Raw genomic sequence first — 23,823 nt, 5'->3', positions numbered from 1 at the left:
GGGGGAAAAAAAACAAGGGGGAGACATGAATGACAGCAGAGGGGGTAGAGAGAGAAGAGGGGAGGGGAGGGGAGGGGGGATAGTTGAGGATAGGAAAGGCAGCAGAGTACAACAGACACTAGTATGGCAATATGTAAACAGTGGATGTGTAACCGATGTGATGCTGCAATCTGTATGCGGGGTAAAAATGGGAGTTCATAACCCACTTGAATCAAAGTGTGAAATATGATATGTCAAGAACTATGTAATGTTTTGAACAACCAACAATAAAAATTAAAAGAAAAAAAATAAAATAAAAATAAAAATAAATAGGCAGGGGGGTGCCAGGCGTGGGGGCACATACCTATAACCTAGCAATTCAGGGAGCTGGGGAAGGAGGATCGCAGGTTTGAGGCCAGCCCGGGCAACTTAGGAGACCCTCCACAACTTTGTAAGAGCCTGTCTCAAAATTATTTAAAAGGGTTGGGGGTGTGGGGGTGTAGCTCAGTGGCCTGGGTTTAATCCCCAGTTCCAAAAAAGCAAGACCCACAAAAGGAGGGGGGCATCCATAAATAAAAATCCAAAAGCAGACGCCCGGCCGCCGGCCTGCGCTCTCCTGGTTTCCGTCTGGCTCCCTGCCCAGACCGGGGGACCCTCCCCCACCCCACTCCACTCACCATGGACTCTCGCTGGCCCCTGAGCTCAGGGGCTATAAGAATCCCCAAGGCCGGGTCTGGAAGGGCCTGTTTATCCTAATTTTCTGGCTCTAAACCTCACAGCTCAGAACAGGGGGAGGAGGCAGTGAGGAACCCGGCCTCTGCTGCCCTGTGGGCCTCCCCATTCCCACAGAGGTCCCCCAGCCAGCATGAGGTGGGGGTGGCTCCTTCTTGGGGCCTTCCGGGTCTCCCTGAGTCCCACCTTGGTGACAGCCTGGCCTGGCCACAGGCTGCTTAAGGAAGGTGGGTAAGGGGATGTGAGGCTCTACCGCAGGGTTCTGCTTGGTTGGGTCGGGGTGGGGGCACCCACTGGGCTGGGAGGTGTGGGGTGGGCTGGGCAGAGCTGGTGGGAGGTTTCATCAATGAGATGACAAGGGTCCACGGTCAGAGAGCTGGACTGAGGTGGGCTGGGGCATGCTGGCCTGGTAAGGAGGCCCTGGCGAAGGCCACGTCGGCCCAAGTGTGGAAGGAGCTGGACTCCTGAAGCTGGCGCGGAGAGGGTCTGGGGCCCCGGAGAGGAGAGGCCCTGAGAGTGCTGCTTGACGGTGCTGATGGCAATGGGGACAGGTCAGTGTGAAGCAAGGAGGGATTCAAGGTGCAGGACCTGCCAAGAGCAAAGCCACGGCAGCTCGAAGGGCCTCAGAGACGGAGGCTCCGGGCTGGCAGTCCTCGCCCATGTGGACTGACCCTCTCAGCTGTCCATGTCCACAGCAGATGCTGGCAGCCAGACACGCCTCAGAATCCTTGAAGCAAAAGCCCCATGTGGCCACTGCCCGTCCACTCATTCTGAGATGATTTCAGAGGTCGGGTGGCCCCTGAAGAGCCAGAGAGGTCAAGAGCATCCTGAGGCCGCCTGGCCCCTGTGCAGCTGAGTGGAGGCAGAGCGAGGCTGGAGGCCTTTAGGTCCAAGTTCAAGGCTTTCCCACTCCTCTCCTGCACTGCCCAAGACGGCGGGAAGGGGGTGCAGTGGGTCGAACAGAACCCCCCAAATTCACGTCCACTCAGAACCTGGGAATGCACCCTCATTCCTTGCAGATGTAGTGAAAGGCCAGGTTATACAGATCAGGGTGGACCCTAAGTCCACGGTGCTGCAGAAGAGGCTGGGGAAGGCCAGGTGAGGACAGAGGCAGAGACTAGGGTGACGCAGCCCTCGGGGGCTGGAAGGGCAGGGAGGTGCGTCCCCTAGAGCCCTGGGAGGAGCAGCGTCCCCGACACCTCGGCTCAGCCTTCCCAGAACTCCGGGGTACATTTCTACAGTCTGATCCGACCCAGGCTGGGGTCATTTGTCACAGCAGTCCCCGGCACTGAGACACAGGACTCTCTGCCCACACCAGGGCTGCTGGACCAAGATTCCCGGGCCTCAGTCCCCGCACCTTGCACACAGACAAGCTTGCCCGGCCAGGCCTGGACTGTGTGGGGACATGCTCTCTCAGGATGCGTTAAGTTGTCATAAATTACTGCTAATCACTGACCAGCTGCTAGGTCAACCTCATAAATTTCAAAAAGAAAAACTTTCCAGGCCTCCCCAGCAGAAACCCTCCAGACCCCGATGGCGGATGATTTAAGGCCCACCATTTGCTTTCCTCCACAGCAGACAGCTTCTCAGTCCTACCCCTTCCTTGCCCTGTGTGACTGAGACAGCTCCAGGAGTCACCTTGATGTGACCCCGACTCCCAGCAAGTCCTGTGTAGGATGCTCCCCACCACAGCTCCAGGGACTTCTCGGTTCTGAGTCCAGGTTCCAATCTGGCCTGACGTTTCTTACCTGAGCCCCTCTCCACCTGCAGTGGACCCCGGCCAGTCCTGAGGCCGGGAGAAGTGCACTCTCGGGGTAGAAACGACATTTCCACTCGGGAGCCTCTGAGTTTGCATTTGAAACATTTATTTCAGGAAATACATTTCAACACTTTTGTTATTTATACAAAAAGAGACGAATTTCTCAGGAGGCACAGAGCTAAAGGCCATTACGGAACACAGCCCAGCAAAACTGTTCAAAATCTGGTTACAGAGAAAGGAAGCAAAGCCTTCCGGAGCCGGGATGCTGCTAACCCCAGGCGACATGGGGGCTGGGGAGGGCAGGACCATGCGTCCTGGACCCTGGGCTGCACACTTTCAAAGTCTTGGTTTTGGCAAAAACTTGGCAAGTCGGTAGTTGACATGTAAACTGTGGGGCAGAGGGGTTTGTCTTCTCCTGGAATGGGAGGCAGGAAGGTCAGCTGTGTGTGGTCCCTACCAGTCCCCTCTTGGGGACCAGGCTGTGTCACGGTTAAGCCTTTCTCTGCAGCCTAGGTGTATTCTGTGTATCTCTGACCCCTTGTCTCTCCCTCTCTGGGGACTTCAAAATGGACTCTAGGGTACAGAGGCCCAGGAACATGGAGGACAACCAACAGCCAGGCTCTGTGGCCTCCCGTGTACCCAGGTCTCTGGGGCAGTGAGGGCTGAGCAGGAGCAAAGCTGGTGAAGGTGGAGGAGGGGCATGAGTGTAGCCGGAGCATCTGGGCCAAGCCAGACTCCACAGGTGCAAACGCACCTCCTGCGCCTGCAGGGTGGCCCCCACTGCTTCGCCCCTCACCCCTCCACCAGAGTGCGGGACATGCCCAAAATTCAGGGTGGAGGTACCTCCGTCCTTTAATCCTCACCAGATGGCACTGCAGCACCCACAGGCAAAGGGAGGGAGGAGAGGGGACACCACAGGCCTCCTGCCTGCAGCCTGTCTGGCCTGAGGGGACACACAGGGACGCTGAGATAAGGCACTTTCTGCTCCGGGCTCATGGGCGGGCAGAGGCAGCCGGGGACTTGCCACCTCTAAGCAGTGGGGCAGGCGGGGTGCTGAGTCATGTCCCATGACATGTAGGGGGCAGGAGGGGCTCCAGGTCCACCTGCTGGCTCTGTCCTCCCCTGGGTACAGCCTCCGACAGGGGCCAGGGGACGTGGCCACTGGGACAGAGTATGGCCCAGTGGTCATCCCTGCACCCTGGACCTGGCCCAAGCACAGACCCCCCAGCTCTGCAGGCTCCGTGCAGGGGGCAGACAGTGGCTCTCCTGGCCCCCGGGAGCTGGACCTGGGCGGGGGGTTGGATCCAGGGGGCCCTCCCTTCTGCCCACTGCCCAGCCCTCCCAGCCCTCAGGAAGGCCAGAGGCTGGCCCAGGACCAGGACCAGACCGAGGTCCAGCCACGTGCCCGGAGACCTCGGGCTGGTGAAGAGCACACGGGGGACGCGCCTTCTGTGGTGACCAGGCAGTGTGTAAAAGGGGCGGAGACGGGTGACAAACGGAGAGAATGATATGAAATAAGACGGGTGAATGGGCGGGCCTGGGGCGAGGGGGACTCGGGTGGGTCCCGGGGGCGTCTACATCTCCTCAGCGTCTGGCTCCTTTTCAAGGCCATTGGCCAGGGTGCTGCTGCCCTCGCTGAGGCGCTTCACGCGGTAGGCTTCGAAGTGGATGCTGCTGGTGATGTCCTTGATGTTCTGCATGTGTGTCCTGCGGGGAGCGGGGTCAGCGGCCGCCTGCCCCTGCCCGCCCCACCCCGATGGCTGGGTGCTCCACGGGTCCCCTGGGCTCACCAGGCCTGGTGCTAGGCAGGGCCTGCCACCTGGTGCCCTGAGCATGCTTCCCTCCCCGGGCTGCTGCCACCCACCAGGCACCCGGGCTCTCACCTGATGAGCAGGTCCCGCAGGTAGGCAAACTCACAGTGCGTGGTGTTCTCGACTGGGGAGAGATGGGGCTTCAGCGTCACGCAGGACACCCCCCCCACACACCCAGTAATGCTGCCAGGAGCAGCTTCTGCGGACAGTCTGCCAGAGCTGCGCAGGGGCGGGAGGGGGAGTCCAGGGCACCTGCAGGCACACGGCACTGATCCCAGCACCTGGGATGCTGGGCGGCAGGAAGAACTCAGCCCATGCTCCCCAGAAGGTTCCAGCCTATTGGGGAGATGGCCCTGCCACCAGGTCAAGAGCTATAGGAAGGCCCCTGCTCCCTGGGTGGCCAGGGAGATGGCTGGGAAGAGCTGGATGTCCCAGCACCAGCCTGAAGGCAGGTGGGGGCTAGAGTGCAGGGAGCGGGAAGAGGTGGGAGTTGGAGGGGCTTTTCAAGGAAAAGCTACAGAGACACAGAGTGGGCACCGAGTGCCCGCACACAGAGACTGTGACAGTGGCTACCCTCGGTACAAACTCAGGGACGGCACAATGAAATGAGACACTGCCTGGGACTCCTGCACAGGGGACATGACCAAGGGGACCCCAGGGGAGGGGTGAGCACAGCTGGGGCTCACTTCTGGGGCCACCAGGGGGCGACATGCACATCCGTGGGCTCCCCTGAGCACGCCGGTGCAGGTGGAGTGCTGTGGGTGGCAGCGAGGTGCCACTCATGGCTGTGGCTAACTCACACACTGCCAGGTGTGTGTGACGGTCACCAGGGGTGGGGGCTGCGTGGCATTGGTGGAGGGACTAGGGAAGCTACTCTCCCTGGGCGGCCAATGCAGTCTCCTCAGGCCCTGCAGGCCCAGCTAGGGTCCTCTTCTGTAGCCACTAAGGCAGGCCCGGGAAGGTGGGACTCGAGTCTGCCTGGACGAGGTCACAGAGGGATTTGGAACCCAGGCCCCAGCTCCACAGTCCCGTCTGCCCTGTCACAGAGCAGCAGGACTTCCCCAGTTGGCGGTCTGGGTTTTGCCTGAGGAGCCAGCCGGCGGGGCCCAGGCTGTGAAGAGCCGTCCCCTGGACCCCACGGGAGGCTCTGCGGCAGGCCCCAGGCATGCAGCATGGTTTCCCGAGTCTGAGAGCTGGCAGGAACCAGAGCTCAAGTCTGATCTGTGTGATAGGCTTCCTGGCTTGGGTAAGTTATTCTGCTCTCCCTGACCCTGTTTCCTCATCTGTAAAGTGGGATAACAGTGTCACACACTTCTCAGAGACGCGAGGACCAAATGAGCTCAGGGTGTGATCTGCAACACCCACTTCCTCTTCCAGGAAAAACCACCTCGTGACCACACCTGCAGGGGTGCACCAAGCAGCAGGTTCTCTGGTCAACTCACGAGGTCTCTGGTCTGGACCCATCATGCTCTGGGGAAGTCTCTAGGGTCTTCATAAAAGCCGGGTGGCTTGAGTATCGCTACCCTGTAAGCATCTTTACAGGTGCCAAAGGGCTGCTGCTTAGAGGGTCCCTCAGCTGAGTCCTGACATACGGCCGCCTGAAGTGCCTGGCGCTGGCCACCAGGGGGCAGCAGCAGAATGCCGATGTCCAGTCCCCCCTCCCTGGGTCCCTGAAGGCTCCTTTTGATCCCAAGCGTCTCTGTTCTCTAAAACATGATTTTCGTAAAGGGATTCCTGGAGCAAGGTTTGGGGGGTGGGCAGGGAGGAAGGGAGGAAGTGGAGGAGGGGCCTAGGGGAGGTGTCCAGGGAAAAGCCTGACAGAGCCTCCTAGTTCTGATGGCCCCCCCCAAATACTTGACCACTCCCCTGGAGTCGGGGAGAAAACCAGGTCTAGCACGTGGTGCAGACCCTAGAGATGCCCAGACTGGCTGGTTTAGAAAAGCACCAGAAGGCTGGCACTCAGGTGGGGGGCGCGTGGGCATGGGTGGGCAGGACAGGGCAAGCAGACAGGGTTCTCGGGGTGCTGACCCTGAGACAGGCCTGGTGCTATTCCAGGTGCTCCTGCAGACGAGAACCCCTGGCCAGAGGAGTTGCCTTCGGGGCTGGGACCCTCGCTGCAGCACCTTCCTGAAAGGAGGGTGGGTGCAGGGACCTCGTGACAAGGGCTCGAAGGATTAAACAAGGACCGTCACCCTGAAGGACCAGTGCCTGCTACCTGCCATTATAACCTGTTTCTTTCTTTTTTCTTTTTGGTACCAAGGACTGAACACAGGGACACTTGACCACCGAACCGCATCCCAGCCCTTTTTATATTTTATCTAGAGACGGGGTCTCACTGAGTTGCTCGGGGCCTAGCTGCGTTGCTGAGGCTGGCTCTGAACTCTCCGACCTCCTGTCTCGACCTCCGGAGCTGCTGGGATGACAGGCATGTGCCACTGTGACTGGCTATAACCTGTTTCTTAAACCCACGGCTCCCCGCGAAGCTCCAGTGGGCTGTGGGACGTTTGATTTGCTGAATTCTTGGCACACGGTACCCACTTTATAGATGGTGAAAACTGGGGCTCTGGAGGACGGAGGACTTGCCCGAACTCACAGCAAGGAGACTTTCTGCCCCTTCTCTCCTGGCCTTTGGGCAAAGCCAGGCCTCCCTCCTCCATGCTAAGGAGTATGGAAGGAACAGAGAAGAGGAAAGAAGTGTCCAGGCCCACCCCCGAGGAGCTGCCGCCGGGGCTGAACGTGCCCCAGACAGGGCCAACGTGTGTGTGGACCTTGTCCAGAAGACGTCTTTGAAGAGGTAATAAAGGGTTTCAAAAGGTACCAGCCTGCACTCAGGGTGGGCCAAGGAGAGTGACAGGTGTCTTCAGTGACCTTGGGCCATGTGTCCTGGGTGCAGAGACTCATTCTCCCCCTCCCCCACGGCCCCAGGAGGGGGAGTACCTTCGATGGTGCCCCACTTGGTCTTCCTCCCGAGGATCCGCTTGCCGTTGACTTGGTACTCCTGGTCACTGCCCACAACGGCAAACGGGATCATCTCCTGGGGGAGGGGCGGGTGGGTTGGTCCCCTGCTCAGAGAGGCCAGCTCAGACCTGAGGCCTGGGAGGAGCTGCCCTGAGCCTGCCCCCCCCCACCGCCCAGTCCCAAAGGCAGTTCCCCAGGGCTCAGGCCATCCCCCCATTTCCCCAGACCCCCTCGATGGGCAGACCCTCCCCACCCCCGCATGCCCACCGGCAAGCCCTGGGACCTGGGAGCAGCGCCGTGGCTGAGGCACTCACCCGGAACTTCTCGTTCACCAGCCTGTCCTCCGAGTCCTCGTCAAACTCCTTCTGGGGGTACACGTCAATGCCGTTGGACAGCAGGTCTGCGGTGATCTGGGGGACCAAGGGGCAAGCTGGAGCCACCCTGCAGGAAGCTGAGCCCACCAGCTGGTATGGTGACCTCAATGCTGCCAGCTGCCCCTGGCTCAGGGTGAAGGGCAGGCTCTGGGGGTGGGACCCTGATAATCTCCTCTTCCGGGGCCTCCTGAGTAGAGATGGTCTAGCGGACCTGCCCGCCCTGAGATGCTGTGGACCTCCAAGGGCCCTGGGGTCACTCACTGTCCTGTGTCTCCCCTGCCCAGCTCAGAATTCAGGGTTGCTGAGCCACTCTTGCCGAAACCCTGGTCACAGCCACCTCCGGTGCATCTGCTGTGTTAATCTGTCTGTCCCCAGACCGCAGCGCCAGCCACGCGATGGGCAATGGAGAATGTCCCAGGGAGCAGCTGTCACATCTACCCTGAGCTCCACGTGCTCCTGGCCGCGGGTCCCTTTCCCTCCAGGAGCTGCGTCTCTGCATGGTGAACTGTCCTTCCCTAGGCATGCTGGGAAAACCCCCACCTGGCCCCCGATGGAGGCCCTTGGAGCCGGGGATGAGACTGGAGGGCCTCCCCAGGCCACCAGGCTGGTGCGCGGGCACCTCAACATGAAGAGTTCCCTGGCTGTGTGCCTCCTGGGCTGGGGTGGCCTCTTCCAGGCCCACAGCCTGCCTCGAACACCAGTCCCCAAGGAGCAGGGGGCCAGGTGGAGGCGGAGCGTCCTACCCGCTGTTTGAAGTAGACCCTCTCCTCCAGGGTCAGTGTGTCAGCCTTGGCAATGACAGGGACGATGTTGACCACCTTGCTTAGGCGCTTCATGAACTCGATGTCCAGGGGCCTGAGGCTAAGACAGAAGGAATCGGGTGAGACTCAGCTGCCCTGCAGCAGGGGACTGGGGGAGGCCCCGCCGCCAGGACTGGGCATGAGCTGCCCGGACTGCCAGCTGGGGCTGTCCGGTGGGTCCGCATTGATGAGGACCAAGTGGTGAGTGCAGGGCACGGAGGGGCAGGGCAGGTCCCCGACAGCACCACTGAGCTGGAGCAGAAGGGTGAGGCCAGCTCCCAGCAGCCTCGCCCACGAGGTTCCCAGAGCCCAGCTGCCCTGGACAAGTCCACGTGGAGGAGCTGCCCCTGCCCAGATGGCCAGGGGTTTGCCTGGCGGGGACAAGGGGGAGAATGGGAGCCAGCGTCCAGCAGCTCTGAGCCCTGAGGCTGGCTGCTCTGCAGGGCACCTGGCCTGGTGAGCCTGGGGTCTCAGGTGGGGAAAGGCATGGAGGTGGGGGCTGGCAAGCCTGAGGAGTGGGCGTCACTTCCCACTGGAGCAGACCCCCCACAGTAATAAGTCACAGTCAGGCCAAAGAGGGGATCCGGGCAGAGTCAGAGCAAAGATGGCCAAGGTCACCCCTGCCCCCGGGATGGGTGCTGGTGAGGGGACGGGGACCAAGCCCAGTGCTCAGCTGGGGTCCCAGTCCAGAGGGTCTTCTCCAGAGAAGCACCCTTAGCTCTCCCTTCTGGGTCTCAGCCAGAGCCTGAAACAGCTGGATCAGCTGCTCAACTCCCCAGCAACGGGGCACAGACCCCTCACATCACAGCGGCCAATCACGGTCCCCGACGCGGCCCCTCTGTGCCCGGCAGCAGGGTGGACAGACCGTGAGACATCCCTGGGGCCACGGGACCTGGGGCACCCACACCAGCACATGGGGCGTGACCAGGACGTACGAGTGGCCTGTGGCAGGGATGAAGTAGAGGCAGCAGTGGACGCGCGTGTCCGGGATGCGCTTCTTCCGGTTGATGTTGACCTCCTCCTGCAAGTACTTCTCGTACTGTTCGTTGATGAACTTCATGATCGGCTGCCAGCTGCGTGGAGACCCGGGTCAGCACGCAGGACCCTCTCCAGGCCCCGACAGGCAGTCAAGGACCCCCACCTTCCTATCACACCCGGGGACGTGTGGCACCCTGATCTTACAACTCCCTGCCCAGCGTCCCCATGCTGACCTTCCACTTGGTGGGGGGGGTCAAGATTCCCACGGTGACTCTTTTTGAGTCATCATAATTTTCAGACCCCAGGCGGGTGTTAGAGGCACATCAGCCCTCAACATGGCCACAGAGTCCTCAGGGTTCTGACCCTGGGGCCCACTCCCAGAATGGCTCCCCAGCTCTCTGACCCCAGGCCTCACTGCTCCCCGGGAGGCTCACCAGTTCTCGTTATTGATGTGGTCCCCAAAGCCCGGCGTGTCAATTACCGTCAGCTTCATCCGGACGCCCTTCTCCTCAATATCTGCAGGAACACAGCACCCCAGGCTCAGAGGGGACACCAGGACCCTCGGGTTGCCTGGTCAACCCCGGGGTCCCCTGGTGGGCAGTGGTGGCAGAGAAGGTGGCACCGGGGAGATCGACCTCAGGCAAGGAAGCTGGTGGTGATCTGGGTGACCCCCCGACTCAGCTTCTGGGTAACTCAGCCTGCCGGGGTCCACACCACTCATCCCTGAGTCTCAACACGCCCAGGGCTGTCACAGCAAGTCCCTGCTGAAGGGGCCCCGCTGCCTGGCCCAGGCTGTGGTGCTGACCGTGTGTGATGGATTTGATCTCGATGGTCTTGGGGATGCGCTCCTCGGAGGGGGGCTGCACCGACTTCCGGCTGATCTTGGATTTGAAGAGGGTGTTGATTAAGGTGGATTTCCCCAAGCCGCTCTGCCCTGGGAGGAGAGCCAGAGGTAGGTTGGCAGGCTCTCTGGGGAGACAGTTCCCAGCACGGGACACAGGGACGCCAGGCTCACAGCACCCCGCAGCGTCCCTGCCAGGTGGGCGGGGCTTCCTCCTCCCCCTAGTGCCCAGTGATACATGAACCCCCACAGCCGGGCTCCAGGGCCTAGTCACACTCAGCCAGAGTCCCTGCCTGAGAGGTGGCCACCCAGGCCCCGAGAGGGTTCAGGGAGGCCTCACCAAATACAGAATGCCAAGGCCCCAGGGGTAGGTATGGGCCGGTGCACACCGACCTGGGCAGGTGGCTCCCCAGGACAGAGGGGAAGCCCACCAGACTTGTGCTTGGTTAGGCCTGAGCTGGGGGTGCACTTCCCAGACCCCTCCTGCTGCCCCATGAAGCAGCAGGGCCCCGTGCTGAGATGGGCTTGTTTCCACCTGAGAAGCTGGGCAACCCCCACGGGGCTCCTGGGAGACCCCACGGAGCCCCAAGCCCTCAGGAACAAGGGGCCGCCCATCACACCCAGCCTGCACCCTGCTGGGGTCCCCCTGATCAGTGACCTCCCCCTGCTGACACCGGTTTTTATAGCCCCCACACCCCACTCCCCAGGCAGGCTGTCAGGCCACTGGGAAGCCTCCAGCCAGGGGACAGGCAGCAGAAGGCACACGGACGTCACGGTCCCAGAGCCACCGCTCACCCCTCCTTACCAGGGCTCTTAATGGAGGGAACTGGTGGGAGCTGGGGCCTCCTCCCAGGCACCCGTGCGCACACAAGGCCACTGGCCAGAGCTGCCATCACTTTACAGAGGAACGCGTGGGGCCCAGGCTGGTGTGCCTGGCCCACGTGCGGGCTGGCGGGTTCCCGCGTGGGTCTGGGGCGACGGGAGGCGCGGGACTCACCCACCACCATGATGTTGAACTCGAAGCCCTGCTTCATGGCCTTCCTCCGCATCTGCTCCAGGATGGAGTCGATGCCCACGTAGCCGAACTCCACGGGGGCCTTCTCGTTCCGCGTGGCCGCGGCCTGCTTGAGGGCGGCGTCCCTGGAGGAGTCGGCCATGTTGCCAGCGCTGCCGGGAGCTGCCTCGGGGACTGCAGGAGAGCAGAGGTGTCGGTGCTGGGGTGTCCCCAGGCCTCCCACCCCCAGGCCTGTTCTCAGACGAAAACCGAGGCTCAGAGACGCCAGCCCTTGTCCCAGTGTCACCCACAGGCCTCAGCCAGCTCTTGGCATTCAGCCCCCCCCCCAGTGCCCACTGTGCCAAATGGGGACTCCCCTGGTGCCAGGCGCCAGGCAGCAAGCACTTCGTCCCCTCTCCTTGGCCTCAGGCTTCGGGACCCCTGGGGGTCCTCTGGGCAACAGAGGGCCAGCATTGCTCCGTCCTGGCCTGGCCTCGTGAAGGTGTGTCCACTCTGTGAACCCACCAGCAGCCCAGGGTTGGGGTGGGATGTGGCGGCAGAGTGCCCAGGGCTGCCTGTGCCTGCCCCCACCTGGCCCAGGTGACCACCCAGGTAGTACCTGGCCCCAGGTGCTCCTCACCCACAGTCAAGGCCCAGAGTGGGCTTCAGGTCACTGTTTAGGAGTCCACTCTGTGGGTCAGAGGCTGGGGTCGGGGAGGACGCCTGAAGGTGGTCACTGGACACCTCAGGAGCTCACAGCCAGCAGGGGTACGCAGGGCTGTCCACTCCAGACACACCCCATCATAGGTGGGCAGGCGCGGGGGGTGCCCACCAGGTGAGACACCCCTGTACCCGCTGCGTAGAACTGCCCTGGCACCCAGCTCCGGCTGCCCTAGGTCCCCTTCCCTGACCGAGCTGGTTCAGGGACTTCCCACCCCCTCAGGGCACTGAGGAGGACGATCTGCCCAGTCCTTCTTCCCAGGGAAGGCCCAGCTCCCCCCGCTCTTTCCAGAGCACCCTGGGCTCAAAGGAAAGGACCACACGGCCCATCTGATGCCTCCTCCCCCAGGACACTGACCAGGGTGGCCACAGGGAAGACAGAGGGGACAGGCTTCCAGGACTGAAGGACATGAGCAGGCTTTGGTTAAACTGTCCTTCAGCCAACCTCACCCACTGGGCTGAGCCCCCACGTCCCCAGCTGACAAGCTCTGAGGCCAGCATCTCTCCCCAGGCCACGGTGGGGAAGAGACCGAGGAGGAGTGGCTTCCCAAGTCAGTCCAGGAAGAGGGTGGGAGCGGTCATCCTCACAAGCAGGTCCTTCCCTGATTCTCAGCCTCTGCTGGGCCCGATAATCGACTTCACGGAATCAAGGACACAAGGGAAGAGCAGAATGCATATAAGACTGCCAGGAACTGCCGCGGGCCCACTATCTCCATTCCCAAGCACCATCCCCAACAAAGGCAGCCCCTGGAGCCACGCTGCTGCCCCAGCCCCAGGCGCCAGGCTGCCCGTGCCCACCCAGGCCAGGGAGAAGCCCGACGGCTTCCAGCAGGGGCTTCTCTCCCTGCTCAGAAAGGTCCTCCTGGGCTTCCAGGATCTTTAAATAAACAAAGACTCAGCGCTGCATCTGGCCCCAGAACCTGTGGCTTTGGGCTGCTTCCTGGAGACAGCCGTGGGGCCTGCCTCGTGGGGCAGCCGTTCAGCCTCGCCCACGTGACTCGAAATTGCTTCCATCTGTCTGTGGGTCTGGGAGCCATTTTGCCCAGACCGGGGCCAGCCCCCACCCCTCGGCCCCCTCACTGGCAGTGTGCAGGGGGAGGGTGCCCCCTGAACTCTCCCGCTGCTGTGAGGAAGGGTCCTCCCGGGCTCCAGCTGGCCCCCTCCACAGGCACCAACGTCCACTGCAGAAATTCAAACCAAGCCAAACATCCTGCCCACCAGGGTCCTGCTGGAGAACTGATAATAAGAGCAAGAAAGAGCCCCAGCCTCCCTCTCTTGGGGAAGCCTCTGGCCTGCACATTCCTGCAGCCCCCTCCCCGGCAGCATCCTCCGCCAGAGGCGCCCAGGAGGGCCCCTCCCCCGCACCTGCCTGGCTAGGGGGGCGCAGGGGAGGCAGGAAACGCTGGCCCTCGGACACTCCAGGAACGGCACCCTCACTCTTGGGGTGCTGGAGCAGGCTGGACGGGGGGCAGAGTCCACCCACCCATGGCCTGTGCTCACCACCACTCTGGACCCACCTGGTACAACACCAGGCAACGCGGAGCCACGACTTAGAAGGGGTGAAGTCTGCCATCCTAACCAGCGTCGAGTGCAACTAACCTCAACAAGACCCTGTGTCCATGACACAACGGCTCCCCGCTCCCGCAGCCCCTGGACCCCCACCCCTCTCTCTGTCTCTACAAATGTGACAGCTCTACGGAGCCTGGGGAAGTGGAAATCGCACAGTACTTTGTGTCCTTTGAGATGGGCATGTGTCACTGCACAACACCCTCAATGTGCACCCACGCTGCAGCACATGCAGAAATCCCCTTCCTTTCCGAGGCCACATGATGTTCCTCATATGTACAGACCGCATTCCATGTGGCCATCAGAACTGCCACTGGGCACCACGCTGTGGCATACGGCTCTTGGGCATGCTGCTCCGACTCTCCTGGGTCCGCGCCCGGCCGGCAGTGGGGTAGAGCTGCTGGCTCCCACGGCAGCTCTATTTTTAATTTTTGAGGCTCTGCCACAGTGTGTTCACACGTGACTTCTAGCCCTGCAAATGGCAGGTCCGACAAGGAACTGCTTTTTAATTTAACTAGTTTAAATAGCTACATGCCTCTCATGACAACTAGTGGCCAGCGCCAAATCCTAGCCCAGCCCCCTTTTACAAACTGGGGAGGCGTGCCCCACCCCCCAAACACCACTGGAAATGGTCAGACCAAAGAGGCCTGGACTGACTCTCACCCTGAAAGCTCACATTCCCTCCGTGATGCATGTTGGATACCCAGTCCCCAAACAGACCGCGACCCTATGCCTGGGGAGCAGGCTGCACGTTTCCCAATACCCGTCATCTCCAAGCTCCTGGAAGCCCAAGGCTGTGGCTCATTCAGAGGTATCCTCCACCCCCAGTCCAGAGAGGAGCACAAAGCAACTACCCAAGAAACATCTAGCCCAGCACCGTGACACACGCCTGTGATCCCAGCAACTCTGGAGGCTGAGACAGAGGATCACAAGTTTGAGGCCAGCCTCAGCAACTTAGCAAGACCCTGTTTCAAAGTAAAAATAAAAGGGCTGGGGTGCGGCTCAGTGGGTGAGCGTCCCTCCATGGATCAATGAAATGTGGCAAATCCCTGCAATGGATCTTCACCAGCCAGAGAGAGGAAGAAAGCACTGGCCGGTGCCACACCTGGGTGAGCCCCGGAAACACCACTCTTGGTGGAAACAACCAAGCTGCGTGGCTCGTGCCTCCATGCACACGAATCGTCCCCCACGGGTGACTCGAGAGACGGAAAGCAGATTCACGTCGCCAGCGGCTGCGGGGAGGGAGGTACTTACTGAGTATGGAATATGAGGTGAGAAAATTCTAGAAGTAGATAGAGGTGATGGCTGCACGAGGCTGAGAATAAACGCCTGGCACCTGCACCTGAAGGGTGGTGGAGGGGCAGGAGGCATCTCTAGTGGAGCTGGACCACAGAGCTGGACCACACCAGCCAGCTGACGGGGCAGAGGACAGCTGAGGCTCACGTGCCGACACTCAGGCCCGACGTGTTGCCAAGCCCCGTCCCGGCATGCAGCCTGTCACCTCCCAGCAAGGGCGTCTCGGGTGGTGACCAGCCAGAGGAGCCGGTGCAGGCTTTGACAGGGTCTCTCTGTAGGTTCTGCTCTCAGGCCCACCTGCCGCTCCCTCCCTCCCCGGGCACCTGCTGCTGGGTCTTTTCCCCAGAGTCTTGAAGAGAAGGGCGGCTGCCATCAGTGGAGCCCAGGCCAGTCCCACCTGCCCCCCACCCCAGCGCCCACCAAGGACGGCAGAATCGAGTCACCCCGGTAGTGGGGAGGGCTGTGGGCCACACGCCTGGCAGAGGTGCCCAGGGGCAGGAAACTCAAGGCCTTCGGGGGTCTCGCACCTCATGCCAGCAGGCTTGCAGGCCAGACCTGGGAACCAGCACCAGGGGCCCCCCTCCCGCCCCTGCTGGTCTGGCTGCTCTGAATCCCAAGGGAGTCCACACAAGCCTCCTGTCCACACAGCCCCAGGGGCCAAACGCAGAGGCAGCTCTGTCGGGCAATGGCCTCGGCTCCAAGAAACACCTAGAAGCTGCAGGGTGACAACCAGGGTGACACCTTTGCCCTGTCTCACGCCCAGGCATGCAACCCCTGCAAACCCGGGAGTCTCCCCCCAGGCACCCCCCACACCGTGCTCAATAACTGCCCGCGGAGGGCAGCAGAACACAAAGCCAGCCTGCCCCGGACACCTGCAGGGCCCACCAAATGTCAGGGCAGTGGGGACACTGCACCCAGGGACAGCCTCTCACTCACCTGCCAGGCCTCCAGCAGGCTGGCCCTCTCTGTCAGCAGCGGGGCACACAGGAGAGGCCACCGCCTCCCGGAGCTCACCCCCAGGGACTGTGGGCAAGGCTGCCAGGGACATCGTCCTGCCTGCAGCTGCCTGGCCTGCAGTGAGCCCTGCGGAGACTGCAGAAAGAATGCCACACCCCATAAACATGAGATGACCCCGGTCCCCTGCAGGGGGACTTCTTAAAGGTGGCCGTGACCTGGGCACAGGAATGGTGACCAGAGCTGCTGCTCCCTCTTCTCTCACCTCCCCGGTGCCCGCCAAGTCCCCAGGTCCAGGCTCAGCCGTGGGCATCTCCCCACACCCCTGCGCCCACAGGCTCCGGGTCTCGCAGGCTGGGCCCAGTAGCACAGGGCTGCCAGGAGACCCTGCCCACCTGGCTCTGCCCACCTGGATTTCCATGACCTCTAAGAAAAGGCACCTGAGCACCAAGGGCTGGCCAGTGCTCCCAAGCTCTCCCAGCCTGATGAGGGCAGACCCTGGTGCACCAGAGGTTCTGGGCCCCCAAACAGGAGGCCAAGCAGCCCCAGTGCCCTGTCAAAGCTCCCAGGGACCTACACCCCAAGTAGACAGCAAAATGCCCATCCTCGTCTGGAAACTGCACCTCCAGGAGCTCACCCCAGGTCGGCCTGACCAAATCCAAAGGCCCAACTCAGATGACTCCCTCTTCTGGTATGAGAGTGGGTGGAGGGAGGAGCCGGCAGGAACCAGTTCAGGAAAGAGGTGAAGGAGAGACAGGGAGAGCCATGGGGCTAGACACCAGGCCTGCGCAAGGCGGCAGACCTGGAAGGAACTGCCCTGGGAGGAGGTGGTAAACCAACAGCTATAAACAATAACGGGAGAAAACGATCCCGGGCCCCAGTGGGACAGGACCACAAACTTAAGTGTTTTGTAAATATCTGTCGCTTCCTTCCTTCCTAATAATAAACCAAAAGATGGCGTTAGATGTCAGTGGCTCTCTATCGCTGTGACCAAATACCCAAGAGCCACAACTAAATGGGTGGAAGACTCGTTTGGGCTCAGTGTCGGTCCAAGGTCAGCCAGTTCCTTTGCTCTGGGCCCCAGAGGAGGCAGAGTCTCAGGGTAGGGTGGGTGTGGCAGAGCAGAGAGGGAGGGGCTAAGGTAGGACACGCCCCTACTAGGCCCCACCTCCTGCCGTTTCCACCACCTCCCAGGTTGCCATTAAACTGTGACTCCATCAATGGGTCGATCCCTTGGTGAGGCAGACCCCTCAGGATCCAATCACTTCCATAAGGCTCCACCTCTGTACTCGAGGAGCAGGCACGGGGGACACTGAACACCCAGCCCAAGACGAGAGACTGGAGATCAGGCTGAATGAAAACAGAGGCGGTGCATGGCACCACGGTCATTTGCTCGCAGGCGGGTTGTGTGTTGGTTCTTCTGAGGGGCTGGGGACAGAACCCCTGGCCTCACACCGGCGCACAGGGCTCTGGCACCGAGCTCCATCCCCAGGCCCCCGAAGTTCATGCACTTGAAGATCATCTATCAGCCAAGCCTTCCAGATGATGCAAGTCCCTTCCAGGTAAGGTGGTCACAGAGGTGCTGGACCTGTGTGTCACCAACCTTACAGAAGCTGATGGAGGGAAAGGACCCTTCAGGGAACGGACAAAGGACACACACACACACACACACACACACACAGGGATATCTGGGCGATTCAGAGGGGCCCTCAAGGCACCCTGGGTCTGTGAATGAGCCACCAATTTAAAAACCAACTTGGCCTAAGGGGAATTTAGGATTGAATCGGGTTTCTATCCCTGGATTAAGCTTCAGCACTTGATGAAGTTTTATCAACACACACAAAGTGGTCTTGCGTCCCCGGCTGGAGAAGGACAGGAACATGAAATGACGAGAGGTCAAAGGCCAGAGAAGAAGTCCAAGAAGCGCAGGGGAGAGGGAAAGGCTGGCGCCTGGGTTGGGCAGAGGTGGGACTGCCGCTCTCCGGAGGGCTCTGGAACCGGGGTCTGTTCTCATGTTCTCAGCTCCGCTTGTCACTGAGCCGCGTCCCCATGAACGACCCAAGCCACCCCAAGCTCCTCGTAAATGTCACCAGAGACTTCCTGTTCTTTTCGAAAGATGGAAACACTGAATCTAAATGAGCGAATTTTGCAAATTTGCACAGGCCGGGATCAGGGGCCGGATTGTAAAAGCGCGCACGGCTCACACGCGGCTCACCTAACGTGGTAAGTAGCTCCACTGGGAACCACACTTCTCACTTTGTCGGGGCGGGAGGTGTCTCCCTGGAGCCGGCGAGCCAGAAACCCGAGCCTCTGCCCTCCCACCTGAGACTGGTGTGGAAATCCAACACAAAAGCTCAGAGAGGGCCGGGCCTGCCAGTGCAGGAGGCTGCGCCCAGTTGTGTTTTCGTGAGCGGGTTCTCCTTCTCAGGAGCAGGAGTGGCAGTGTGGGAAGGCCCAGGCCCCCAGTGGCCCCATGCCCTCTGCAGGACCTGGGAGGGTCTGCCCCCACACAACTCTTCCTTTGTTCAGGGGCCCAAGGCGCCCCACTTTCCCCACTCCCACTGCCAGTCTGGCCGCCCCCTGCTCTTCCCACCAACCCTCTCTTCCATTGTCACAGGAGCCTGCAATTCCGCCAAGACAGTTTCACTGGCCCAGTGCACAAAGTCACATTTGGACCAAGTCCAAGGCGCGGCCCCACCCCCTCCCGCCCCCTGGAGGGCTCCCTTTCAGTTCTGCCTCCTCCTCTGGGGCCCCTCCTCCTCCTGGGGAGCCGCTGACGATTGAGACATCAATCTTGGGTCAGAACAGGCTGCAACCTGCAAGCCATCCCCAAGCACTTCCTCAAAGTCACGCAGGCCACGGAGGAGCCCTGACTTCCTGTGCCAGGGATCTACTTTGCCTCTCAGTTTTCCACTGCCCCCCGCCATCTCCAGCTGGGGCGGGACGGGAATGCCCCCCACGCCTCCCCTCTCCCAGGGAGCAGGGAATCCAAGCAGCAGCTGCACCCCACAAAGCGCACCCAAGACCCGGCCCCCACCAGGCCGACCCCATCCAGAGGCTGCCATCCAGATTCCTGCAAAGTTCAGAAAAGAAGAGTCCCCCAACACCCCCACCCCTACCCCACCCCCACCCCCACCAGCAAAATGGTGGCAACTGGCCATTTGTCACAGGGTGGAATTTCCTCTTATCGGGGATGTCCCCTAGGCGGAGAGGGCTGGGGCCGGGCCTCCTCTCCCCAGGCCATCAGCCCATCCATCCACTCATCTGTATCAGTGCGGCTGTCAGCAGATACACACCAGAGCCCCATGGTGAGACCAGCCGGAGGTGACCCAACAGCCGGAGGCGACCCAACGTAGACCAGGGTCTGAGGAGCACCGCAGTTTGTCCCCCTGGCAGGACCTCAGCAGAAAAGGGCCTTTCCCCAAAGACACCAAGCAAGTCCCTTCTGCACAGACCGGCCTACGCTGCCTGAGGCTTCCTAAGGCCCAGGTCACTTCAGAGAGGCTGGGGGCTGAAGGCTGGACCTTCAGGGAGGGGCCCATTCCTGGGCTGTGAGAGGGAGCCTGACCAAAGACCCCCTAAGGAGGGAGAAAGATGTCTCATACAGCCCTCCGATTGTGTCGGAGGGCCCAGGAGGGGGTGGGTGTAGGGGCGGTCACCTCCCCCTCAAGGGGAGCCAAGCAGCCAGTGGGTGAGCCAGAGGCCCAGGAAGCCTGTGAAGCGTTTCCCCAGCACAGAGCTCGGCAAGTCCAAAGGCCCTGAGGCAAGGAGGGGGGTCAACGTGGGCAGCTGAGTGGGCAGGGGGCAGATGAATGAATGAGTGGACGAGGGGTGGAGAGGCGGAGGAGTGGCTAGTGGGTAGACGTAGGTGGATGGATGGGGATGGAAGGGTTGTGGATGGAGGGATGGGGGACGGATGGATGAATGAGTGGGCAGATGAGTGGATGGATGGGCTGATGGGCTGATGGACAGGTGGGTGGACAGGTGGATGCACAGGTAGCCTATCCAAGGAATCTCAGAAACACATCACCGCAGGCTCTCCCCCAGCTGCCGGGGCACCGTGCCGTCAGACACCTTCATCACCTCTGGGACGCCCAGGAGAAAAGGCTGCAGACAGGACGTCCTTGCGCCCACGAGCCAGGAAGGAGCAGGTGGCACAGCCTGACCTGGCAGGAAGTTGAGCCGCACCTCTGGATTGGAGGTTCTGACCAGGCAGAGCTGCCAGTCCTCTGGAGGTGGAGGACACGGGCCACACCTTCCCCAAGCCAGGGAAATGGGCTCCTGACCACCTTTCCTCTCCCCTGATTTGGCCCCGGCCTGCGTGCTGACCCCGGCTCCATGGGCACCAGCTCTGGCAGAGACAGGCCTGGCTCCCCACTGACGTCACCCTCCCCTGGACAGCTGAACCAACGTCTCCCCCCAGGTTCACACACCAGTGCCAGCCTCACAGCGCCGGGAGTCCATGGTGGCTCTGCACCCGTCCCAAGGCCCCTCCATGCCAGGCCCGGCACCAGGCACCACCCTGGTCAAAGCACCACATGAAAGGCACCTGGAACTGGATGCGCCCCACCCTGAGCCCACCCTCTTCCCACCTCCCCTCAGCATCCCCAGCCACAAGTGGTCACAGCTGACAGCCAGGCTTCTCTCTTGTCAACACCCCCAGTTCTACCAATTCAGCCCAGTGTCCCCTCACTTGCTGACCATCCCCTGAGGCACCAACTACCTGACCCAGTCTCCCCAGGGGACTTCCTGGTGCTCTGGCGTTGGATACTTAAAACTAAGGTGACCCATTCCCTCCCTGCTACTGTGACTGATGTCCACCATGCCTAGGGCAGCGGAGTTCTGGGCTCCAGAATCCTGTTCCACTGACAAGCTGTGTGACCCTGAGCCAGTAACCCAACTTTTCTGTGCCTCCACATTCTTATGTGTGAAATGGGATAATATGTGTGCCAGGAGATTATGAGGATCAGGTTAGATGCTGACCAAGGGTACAGCACTGAGCCCCTCAGCCAATGCTCTTTGTTAGTAAAATGCCCGACCTCTGTCTGCTCTCCAGAGCCACAGGGGCACAGCCTCCCTGCCCAGAACATTCTCTCCCCTGCTGCTCCTGGGAACTGCCTCTTGTCTTCCCAGAGCGGAGGACTGCAGGGTCTTTCTGTTCTGGGGCCCTGCTCAGTGAGCGGCTACTTGTTACTCGGCCTCCCCTGCCGGCTGCGGCACCCCAGGGTCTGTCTGCGGGGGTCTGTCTGTCTGCGGCACCCCGGGGTCTGTCTGACTCTGAGCACAAAGCCTCACACCCCCCCCCCCCCCCGCAAGCACCTACCAGGATGCTGCAAACGAGTGGTGGGTCAGCCGGCTGCGCTCTCCTCTGCACCTCCCTTCCTAGAGCACCCCAGGGCGGCCGCGGCTCCCCAGTGAGCCCAGGTCCCAGGTGCCGCCTGCTCCCTCCTGGCCTGCGGTCCGGGTGCTGGCCAGTGTCCTTTCCCACGGCTGCCGTGTGTGTGGCAGCATATGAATGAGATGCTAACAATTTCCGGTTTCCATCATCTGCTGGAGCCCAGAGCAGCGGCTCAGGGAAGGATGGAAGGGCTTCCTGGGGCGGCTGGGGCGGGGGCCACTGAGGACATGTTCAGGAAATGGTCAGGGGGTGGGATGGGGCGGAGAATGGGCGGCCTGGCTGGGCCCTAATCCACCCACACCAATGCGGGGCTCTGGGCTGGGCTCTGGACTGCAGGCAGAGCATGAGGGCAGTGGGCAGGGCCTCACCTGGGCCCGCCTCCCCCACAGCCCTCACTACCTGGGAGGACACCAGCGGGAGGGGTCGTCACCAGCCCAGGCTTAGGAGTGACGTGCACAGCTGGCACAGGGAATCCACCAGGTGAGGCGCGGCCAGGGCAGTGGAGCGCCCCACGTCCACGGCGCCCTGGTCTGCACGCGCTCAGCCACAGGCAGGCACCCTGGGCCCCAGGCCTGACGCGGGGCCCCCTGGGGCACAGCGCTTCGCATCCATCGTGGGCCCAGGCCCGTGGCAGAGGCCACACTCCTATGGCAACTGGCTGTGTCTTGAAATCAGCAAACACCGCAGCAAAGTCAGCTCAATGAGGGGCTCTGGGGCCTGCTACGGGGACCCTCCCGGGCCGCGCCCCCTCCACCCCGCAGGACAGGGCCGCCCGGGTTTACCTACGTGGGATTCAAGCAGCGACCTCTGGGGCAACCTCTGGGAACCTGCCGATGGCGACGGAGGCTGTGGCTGGATTTCACAGTCAGTGCGGGGACCTGGAGGCCCGGGAGGGTGGGAGCCAGTCCCCTTTCAGCCCAGGCTCCGGGAAGGAGCCACATTCATATGGTAATTTCTCCCAGGAACCAGGAGGGGGGAGGGGGAGGAGGGGGAGGGGCCGTGGCCTTCCTGAGGCTGTGCCCAGTGGGCCTTCCAAGTTGGCTGGAGAGTCCAGTCCCTGAAGAGGACGCAGCAGGACACAGCCCAGGAAGGCAGACCCTGGCGGGCTAGCCAAAGGGAGAGGGCTTTGCTCTGCAGACCAGGTGGGGGTTTAGAGTGACCTGGGCTCCCACTTCTTCTATAGTTTACCTTTTGTGCCTGAGATGCAGAACATTCCAGAAACAAACACTAGAGCAGGGTGCCCAGCCCTGGAGACCAGTGGGCCGCCCCGCCCCCTCCTGTGCTCACATCCTCCCCCAGGAAGGCCGCTCCTGCCCTGCACTGAGGCTGGCCTGGGGGAAACAATCAGGAAAGTCACTGTCCAGGCCTTCTGAGGCAAAGCAGGCCAAACCCACCGCCCCGCCCACCCACTTCCTGTCTCACACTGCAACAGCCCACCCACCCACCCGGGCCCAGCGCCTGCCGACCTCCTGCAGGGCATACACACAACTCCCACTTCCCCTTTCTGAAGCTAGAAGTCGGCGTCCAGGACCCCACTGCAGACCCAAATGGCCACTCCACACCCCCCACCCGCACCCCAAGTCATCCATGAGAGAAATCATCCTATTCCAGTGAGCTCAAGGAGAGAAAAAGGGACCCTTGGCCTCCTGGGGTGTAGGGTGGCCGTGGGAGCAAACCTCAGAGAAACAGCTACAATTAAAGAAAAATAAAAATTAACACAGGGGCTGGGGCTGGGGCTCAGAGGTAGAGCGCTCGCCTGCCATGCACGGGGCACTGGGTTCCATCCTCAGCACCACATAATAATAAAATGAAAATGTTGTGTCCACCGAAAACTAAAAAATAAATATTTAAAAAAATTAATAGAGATAATTAAGAAATAATTAACCATGCTCCAGGCTGGACCAGGATCCGTCCTCTGACACACAGAGGCTCCTGTGCTCAAATGGACCCAGCAATCACCCCAGGGAGAGAAAACCTGGGTCTCCTTGAAGGCCACACCAAGACCACGCGCTGGAGCTCGGGGCAGCCCAGGGGGGCAGTCCAGCGGCCGTCACCTGAGGGTGGTCAGCCCAGAGGAACTGAGCGCCAGCTGGGGTGTGGCTTGGTGGCAGAGCGTTGCCTCGCAGGCCGCAGCCCTGGGTCCCGTCCCAGCACTGGACAAGGCATGCCCAGGCTAGAGCAAGGACCAACCTGGACATCACCACTCCAGCCAGACAGAGAAGGTCATGTGTCACGTGATTCCCCGATAAAGGCACCTACAACAGGCAAATGCAGAGCCGGGAAGCAGGTGGGTGGACACCAGGGGCCAGGAGGGGAGGGGACGGAGATAGGCAAAGGGCAGCGCGCGTCCAGGAGTCGGGGTGACGGCTGCACAGCCATGGTGGTTATTTAATGTGTCACCTTGAGCGGGCTCCAGGGCCCCCCAGTGTTTGAATCTGAAGGGAGTCTGGGGATGAGCTTAGTAAAGCCAGTGTCCTCCCTGATGTGGACGGGCCCCTCCTATCAGGCGAAGGTGACAGGGTTCAGAAGCTGCCCGATGAGGCACCCTGGCGTGAGAAATGGCTGGAGCGGAAAGGACTCTGTCCTCTCCCTGCTCCCTGAAGGAGGTCCTAAGACCCTGGCTTGGTAGGTCCCCTCCACACCTGCAGAAGAGCACCCTCATC

At 61.4% G+C, this 23,823-nt stretch overlaps 1 protein-coding gene across 8 annotated transcripts in view; it reads right to left on the bottom strand.

Moving 5' to 3' along the window:
* Positions 1-2,559: 2,559 nt before the first annotated feature.
* Septin9 (septin 9) overlaps positions 2,560-23,823 on the bottom strand; it is a 140,878-nt gene continuing 119,614 nt past the window's right edge. For all 8 annotated transcript variants that reach the window (XM_046424942.2, XM_046424945.2, XM_046424943.2 and 5 more), the window contains 9 exons: positions 11,230-11,421; positions 10,197-10,325; positions 9,826-9,907; positions 9,349-9,486; positions 8,357-8,474; positions 7,554-7,649; positions 7,219-7,315; positions 4,354-4,405; positions 2,560-4,177 (listed from right to left, as the gene is read on the bottom strand). In XM_046424942.2, the coding sequence (XP_046280898.1) occupies positions 4,045-4,177; positions 4,354-4,405; positions 7,219-7,315; positions 7,554-7,649; positions 8,357-8,474; positions 9,349-9,486; positions 9,826-9,907; positions 10,197-10,325; positions 11,230-11,421 (1,037 nt within the window). In that variant the 3' untranslated portion in view covers positions 2,560-4,044. The remainder of the gene's footprint in view (positions 4,178-4,353; positions 4,406-7,218; positions 7,316-7,553; positions 7,650-8,356; positions 8,475-9,348; positions 9,487-9,825; positions 9,908-10,196; positions 10,326-11,229; positions 11,422-23,823) is intronic.

This window comes from Marmota monax, unplaced genomic scaffold (genome assembly GCF_021218885.2).
Source record: "Marmota monax isolate L192 unplaced genomic scaffold, Marmota_monax_Labrador192_F-V1.1 WCK01_AAM20220418_F8-fsc00362, whole genome shotgun sequence".
Taxonomy (NCBI): domain Eukaryota; kingdom Metazoa; phylum Chordata; class Mammalia; order Rodentia; family Sciuridae; genus Marmota; species Marmota monax.
The sequence above is the reverse complement of the archived record's forward strand: the minus strand, read 5'-3'. Positions and strand labels throughout refer to the sequence as shown.